At 41.1% G+C, this 7,901-nt stretch overlaps 1 protein-coding gene across 2 annotated transcripts in view; it reads right to left on the bottom strand.

Moving 5' to 3' along the window:
• Window positions 1-4,772: 4,772 nt before the first annotated feature.
• LOC115268227 (titin-like) overlaps window positions 4,773-7,901 on the bottom strand; it is a 79,667-nt gene continuing 76,538 nt past the window's right edge. Inside the window, exons 4-5 of one of the 2 annotated variants that reach the window (XM_062859845.1) lie at window positions 5,463-7,492; window positions 4,773-5,396 (exon numbers count right to left, since the gene is read on the bottom strand). In XM_062859845.1, the coding sequence (XP_062715829.1) occupies window positions 5,098-5,396; window positions 5,463-7,492 (2,329 nt within the window). In that variant the 3' untranslated portion in view covers window positions 4,773-5,097. Of the gene's footprint in view, window positions 7,493-7,901 lie in introns of both variants that reach the window. The other variant, XM_029852249.2, reaches the window with a different exon arrangement.

Raw genomic sequence — 7,901 nt, 5'->3', positions numbered from 1 at the left:
CGATTTCAAATGGCCGTTAAATTCCTTACACAGCTTTGGAACTGGACTTGGATGTCTGTTCTCTGTGCTTAAACATAGAACAAAAATCGATTTCAAATCGACAGCCTTGTACGGAAAGACGAAAAAAAATTCTGCTCTACTGTTTTTTTTTTCCTTTCACGTTTTCGAACTCAGGGCATGATTGTACATCAAAAATGATCATCAGCCTACCGAGTTCAAAAATGCTGTAAACTAGTATTATTGAATTTGTTTTGTATGCATTTCTATTATACCGACCAGAACCACTGTCCGTGTCCTATAATGCAATTATTTGAACAATGAATCAACAGCAAAATTTTGAAAATCTGTGCAATCACATAAGGTGCAAAAAATAGATATACTTACTGAAATTACACATTGCTCCTTTGGTTACAAAATGGTTTACCCAATTCCATAACTACTCTTAGATTCTCGCAACAGTTTCACATACATGCGAACGATCACGCAAGCCTCACCTTCTCAAAGTTCCTTGGCTCAATCCGCAATAAACACCTAGTGGTGACTAGCTGTAACACATGCAACTCAAACGAGCTTTCGCCGGGCTGATAAAGCTCTCCCAACTCATACGATCCCGCCTTCTGCAGATGATCAACAAGGTACATGCTTCATCGTTTTTCTCTTCAAATTATTTCGTGAAATTCAATCAGTATTTGGATGATCGTTCGATGCGTTTCCGTAAAGGACGACTGAGGACTACGATCTTGAACAACAAAAACAGTCAAAAATGATTTGCCAGCCAAGTTATAACCCAAGGAAAAAATCAATGAAGGGAAATCGATATTTGTAGTTACACCCATACTGTATCAAACCCGAGTTTTATGGGATAAGTTATGAAGATTTTTAACCTAAATGGAAACGGTGTACTGTATAAATTCGTCAAAGAACCACTTTTAGAGCTTTCAAAAACGCACATTTTCGTGCGCGGAGAAGGTTGCTACGTCCTTCCGTTCAAAAGATATAGACGATTTTCTAGAATAAAAAAGCACTTTTCAACTATTTTTTTTCTTGAGTTACAAAAATAGCACCTCTCTAATTTTTTGATATGTTTCATAACAATATTTTTTCTTTTGAATTCTGGATAAAGATATTTTTATCTTTGCCCCAACCCGTAATATTGCCTTTTGAATAAACTATAATTTTTGAAGAATAACGTTCAGAACTTTTGAACCAAAAGAGATAACGATCGTCTCAGCGCACGAAACGAAGCGTTTTCAAATTCTCTACAAGTGTTTCTTGGGCGACTGAAAAATAGAAACTGAAAAAGTTATATCCAGAAAATCGGCTTTTCTTGAATCACCCTAAGCTAATTCAGAAAAATATCTCTAGATCGGTCAATTTTAAAGCTACAAAAAAAAACAGTCTTCAGTAAACTTGCTCATACAACTTTTCCAAATAATGCATATAGTTATTCTTGCGAATAAAAAAATTGATTTAAAATTTCTGTGAAAACATGGACTACCCTAATTTTCATGAACATTGGAAAGAGGGCCTTATTATTAGAAACAACTTTGTAGAAGTCCATATTTGTCTAAAAAATCATTTGAAGGCGCTGCATGCATCTTTCCTCGTAAATATGGTTCATGGACCATTGTGCAATGTTACATACTACAGTCTCAAACTACATTCATGCTACCGTAAACTGGGGTGTAGTTGATCAGTGGGGTGAACCTGATCACTCAATTATCCGCGGATATAGACTTTCAAGGAAGCAAAAATTATATTTCAATCACTCGCATGCCAATGACGTAACATTGAAATGGAATGGTAGCTTACTTGAAAGTCCATATCCGTGGGTATTTGAGTGATCAGGTTCACCCCACTGATCAACTACACCCCAGTTTACGGTACATTCGATGTTTGCCTTGAATACATCATATGAAAGCGTGATTGTAACACAAATAAAGATGATGGGAATACGAAATGACAGTTCCGCAATGCAGACCTGGAGTTCCAGTGGTTCCAGTAATTGCGGAAGAGTAATGCGAGTAACTCGAGAACCAGTTTCAGAATGTGGAGACATTGATTTTCGGATCAGGTTTCAGAGACGTTTTCAGGAGATTGAGGTCGGAGGATCTCAGGTGCGCTACATGGGGACCGTGAGGGTTTTAGGGGAATTTCGGAGGCATTTCAAAAAGTTTTTTTCGGAGAAGGATTTTCATGGACTCCTTTACAATAAACCTTGAAACCTCTTAAAAGCCACTGCAATGCTTTGAAACACCCATGAAACTTCTGTTATCCCATTAAAATGTCTGAAGCTCCCGTAATCCATTTGAAATGCCTCTGAAATCTCTGGGATCAATGTGACCCAGACAGCCTCGCTGAACGAACACTGCGCTATCGTGAAGCGCCTAGGACTAAGGGAGAACATCTTAGGAGAATTAAGGGTGTTTCTGAAACCCCCATGATACGAACCTGACCTGAAATGTCTCTAAACGCTCTAGGAACCATCGTAATCCCATTGAAGCGCCCTTGAAATCATCACCACAATCCATTTATAATGCCTTCAAAATCTCTTAGAACGTCTTTAAGGTCGAAGCCACACCTCTAATTTTCAAGAGCACAAATCTGAAAAGTTGATCGATTGGTTGCCTGCTGGTGGTGACCAATCGATCAATTTTTTTAGTGCAAAGCGTCTACTGATTCTTCAGACTTGTGCTCCTAAAAACTAGAGTTGTGGATCTGCCATATCTTCACCTAAAACACTCCAGAAACTCCCTGGAACGACCCTGAAAAGCTTTAAAATACACCTTAAAACGCTCTAGAAACGCCCTTAGAACGCTCAAGAAATTCCTTGAAACTCTCCTAAATGTCTCTGAAACTCCTTTTAGCGTCCTTCGAAGGCTTCCAAAACCCCCTCCTTGAAACGCCCTTAAAGCCCCTTGAAACTTTTGTTTTTAATTTTATTTTCGTGTATTTTAATTGTAATTCTACACTTCCCCCTTGAAACGCTCCTGAAATCTCTTTAAAACGCCTTGGAATACCCGTAGTCCCATTAAAAGGCCAACGAACGCCATTCATAAACGCTTTAAAAGATAGTTGCATATGGCTTTAATGGCGTTTCAGGGATCTTTAGAGAAATTTTGCTGGACTCCAAGCTTCTATGTTATATAAGAGTTAACAGTTAAGAGACAGCGCAGAAGTTGATTGTATAGAAGTCACTGTGACGTGTTTCTAACACAACGTTAGAAGTATGCTACAGTGACTTCTGTACAATCAAAACTTTCCGGGCGTTTCAGGGAAGCATCAAGGTTTTGGGGAACTAAAATTCTGACAAACTAAGAAGTTGCAAGAGCAGCTTCAGAAGTTCCAAGGCTTTCCAATGACTTCCAAAGCAATTCAGTGGGTCTTTAGGGGGATTCAGAGGGTCCTCAGGGAGAATTGATAGAACATATGAGTATGAAGGTATGTGAGCATAAACCTTATTCGTAATACAGCGAGATTAGTTACGTTTAAAGATTGGATGAAACATGCTCAAGGGAGCTCTTTGAAATATCGAACAATGAGAGAACTCATTACTTAGCTTTGGCGTGGTTAAGGAAAAACTTTGGTGCAAAGGTGATGGGACAAATACCGATTTTCATACAAAATTGTCTGATTTGAGATACTATAACTATGATTGCTGTGATAACTTGAGTTACGAATATGCGGAATCATAAACAAATCTTCAGAAGATAATTATAAAAAAGCCTAAACAAAGACTAAACAGATCACAACAACAGAACAGAACAACATCACAATTGAGCTGGTTCATCACGAAAGGAATATGTCGAATAGGCATTTTCGGAGTTGCTGCCTTGGTACCTCTCAATATGGGCAGCTTAGGTACTAAAAAACGTGTGTTTTGCAATATGCTTAGATACACGTGGTTAATAAAAAATCATCAGAACAACTTATTTTTTCAAGCAAGAAGTTGTTTTTTTAAGTAAAAAGAACTTCCTGTCTCACATTTGAAGACTTCTATTAGGATTTTTTATTAAGATATGCTTTAGCACTGTTCATCTAAAGTAAGGATAAGATAACATTCATGAGTGATTTTATGTGACAGACCTGTCCGTACATACCATAAAGCCATAGCTCTAAAGGCGTGGATATTCAGAATGACCATGCTGAGATTGACAAGGTCGATTCCCAGTCGGCCCAGGAACTTTTTGTAATGCAAATTTCGTGTCCCCTTCGACATACAGATGCAAAATGGTTAGTGGCAGAAGAAACACTCAGTTATAACTGTGTAAGTGTTCACTAAGATGAGTAGCATGCTTTGTTCCAATGGGATCGTTATGCCAAGCAAAACGAAGCCGTTCTACCCCACCAGTGCATGTTGGACCATGTCTCCCTAGTATCTTTTTCCCTTGTTAACCTAACAATGTGTCGTTACAAGCATCTTTATCGCAAAAATATAGAAGCTTATCAACACTAACACACTATAGTTTTGCCTGCTAGTCCCAAGCCTGTGTTGCTTGGGTTGCTACAACAAAGAGAATATCGTAGATCTCAATGCCCTTGTAAAACTTCATCGACCTAGTTTGGAGGAGTTTCTGCAAATAGTTATGAACCCCATTATTCATTAATTCTGGTTGATGATAGTTTCAAGGATCACTTCGAAACTATTTTACTAAAAAAATGTGACTTGGGCGATCATTTTATATTCTCTTATTACATAACATATGATCTATGCATTACACTAACTCAAAAGAAATTTCGGATCAGCAATTCAACCACAATTTAATGATACCACTTTATTCGCGTACTCATACACAGTTACTTATTACTAACACTTGAACACACAAGTGTAACAATAAATTACTAATTATAAATCGATATATTCCTGCTTAAAGTTACACTAAACCAGCTTTGATATACTTTGTTGGCATTTTGGGCTATTCTTTCACTATAACTCTTTCTTCCTAATCTAAAACTACAGCACAAGAGTCTTCGGTTCTGTGGCATCCGAATTACTCCTCGAAGAATAACAATTACGTGCAGAACACACAAAAAAACTCAACAAAAGATTCAGTCTACGAGAGGCGAGTGATCCAACCTTGGCCCCCAATGAACCTCTCAGTTCGCGTTCTGTTCCTTGTGCAGCGGCACTCCGTTCTCGTCGATCTCCAGCGATGGCACTAGCGGTGGTTTGAAACCTCCGTACTCGATCCGCAGGCTCTTGCCGTACGCGGGACTCCGGCGGAACTTGACGTCACTCTTGACGGCCCAGTGATCCTCGAGCAGCGGTGTTGGCCCAACGTAGTCGTCCTTGTAAACTCCGGGCAGAAGTTGAGCGGAGGACGTTTGGAAGTGATGCTGTGGCGGTGGCGGTGGCAGGGGAGGTGGTAACGGAGCTGCTTGGTAGGTAAACTTGCCTACAAAGTGTGATTGATCGATTAGCGGGTAATGCTGATAAGGGTTGAAATGGTACGATGATTTACCGTTGAAGATCTCTCCGGTAAGTGGGACACCGTAGATGTGTTTGGATTTTTCAGGGAAGTGGTGTGGAAGGACGTTGATGTGACCCACGTCCACGTAGGACGGAGCTGGGATCGATGCTCCAAAGTGTAGATCGTTCTTGGGGTAGTGATGGTTGTGGAAGTAATAGTGTTTTCCCGGGACTTCAACTACTGGGGGTTTCGGTAGTGGGGGAGCTTTTATGATAAAGTGTTCGGTGTAGTGCTTTTTCTTTCCTCCAAATAGCTTATGGAAGTCGAAAAGCTTTTCATGGTGAGTGGTTTTAATAATGGCGTGGGTTGGTTTGGGTTCATGAATGGTGACGGGGATGAGCTTTTCTACGGGGTACGGGATGGGAACACCAACAGGGACTTCTACGGGATAGTGAACAGGTACTTGAACAGGGACTTCAACGGGGACTTGTACGGGATAGGGAACCGGACGGTCAATGAATTTCTCCACGACCTTTTCAACGGCGACGGGCACGGGAACTTCAACGTGTTTCTCGACAACCGTTTCGACAGGACGATCAACGATCTTTTCAACCACTTTTTCTACCGGAACCTCAACCGGGTAAGGACGATTAACGAACTGAGTGACGGGGTAAGGCACTTGGACTTCTTTTGTGATGACTTTTTCCACCGGGATTGGTCGATCGACAATCTTTTCAACGATCTGCGTCACCGGATACGGGACTTGGACTTCCTTTGTGATAACCTTCTCGATAGTGACCGGTTTTTCGACAATTTTCTCCACAGTCACGGGAACAGGCACGTGATGTGGCACGGGACGATCAACGTAGTGATGAACTGGGACCTGCTTTTCAACAGGGTATGGGACATGAACAGGAGTAGGAACTGGTTTCTCAACAATCTTCTCGACTGGGTAAGGAACAGGGATTTTTTTCTCGACGATCCGATCGACAGGTTGTGGGACTGGCTTCTCAATATAAACTGGTTGGTGTACCAGGCGTTCCACCGGTTTCTCAATATAGACGTTCTGTTTGACGATCCGTTCGACAGGCTTTTCCACAATGATTGGTTGGTGCACAACAGTTGTTCTTGCACCGAATTCCGGTTGTTTTACCTGTTGAACCGGTTGAGGACCAACTACCAAGTTCTTAAGGTTGATACTCTTCTGAACTTCCACGACCGTTTTCGGTCCATTCTCGTCAACACAGTCCTCGATGTTCTTACCAGAGTTGGAAAGGCGTAGTCCTGCTTGAATCGGTGCCAAATATTTCTGCGGCACAGGCTTTGGAGTTACAGTGGTTGGCTCTTTAGCTGTGTATCGTGCGGTAGCCGTAGGCAAGCTGGCCGTGGTCGTTCGGAAGCGTGTACTCAGTCTTGAAGCCGTTGATACTCGACCTTTGGTACTGAGGCTGATTGGTCGTATCGTCGTTACTTCATGTTTGATTTCCACTGGTACAGACTTTTCATCATCATCACATGGCTCAGACGTTACTTGGTTTGCTCTATAGATGGTCTCCTTCAAAAATTGTCCCCTGTTGTGATCGTCAGATTCGCCGAGAATTTCAACGTTGATCTGCTTCAACAAACTATCCACCTTGTTTCCCGATCGGTGGTTTCTCGAAGCCGTCTCGGCCATTTCGCCGACAACGATTGGGTTATCGAAGGACGGAACAGCCACGTTATCGTTGTATCGATTCTCTTTTTTCGAACTAGCACTTGTCTCGTTATCCGAGTCCTTGTCTTCTGACTTTTTCTCCACATCCGTCGGTTTTTGTTCATCTTCCTCAGCATTATTGATACTCACAACATCCTCGTTCGTTACCAGATTCTGCGTGGATGTGACCAACTTCTGGATTCCTTCTTCGTTGATGTCCAAGTACGGTGATGGAGGTGGCGGTGCTGGGGTCGGTAAGAACTGCTGTTCAGCAGTGACGTTCTCCTGACGGATGGCCGCGTCGATGGTGGGTTGCACAAGAGTCACCAGCTGTACCGGCACAGAGTTGGGATTATACATTATCTGACTAGACTGTTCGTTGGAGTACCTGCGGGAAAAGAAGAGAAGCGGCAATTGTTGATTAAATAAGTACAATTAGTTTTTACCGGAATTACTACATAAAGTTCATTAGCACCATGCCATCTAGTAACCCGATATTGTGGGACACCGATAGATAAGAATAATTTTGTTTTACATTTCCAGTGTACATGTTTTATCAATGATTAGCATAAGAAGCGAAAATTAATCTCTACCTTCAATATCTTGCCAAGAAATATTCTAGCAATGATATTATGCATAACTACTAACATGAAACCGTGATTTCTATTATTTAGTTTAAAACATGTTTTTTTCGTACTCTCGAGAAGTGAAGAGAATTGTCGGATAAATGAGACACGATCGATTACTTTTTATCCCAACTGGTAACAGATAATGACATAATCCCGATTTTTTTTTTT

Source organism: Aedes albopictus, chromosome 3, assembly GCF_035046485.1.
Source record: "Aedes albopictus strain Foshan chromosome 3, AalbF5, whole genome shotgun sequence".
Classification (NCBI taxonomy): Eukaryota; Metazoa; Arthropoda; class Insecta; order Diptera; family Culicidae; genus Aedes; species Aedes albopictus.
Note: the sequence above shows the minus strand (reverse complement) of the source record. Positions and strands in the feature narration are given on the sequence as shown.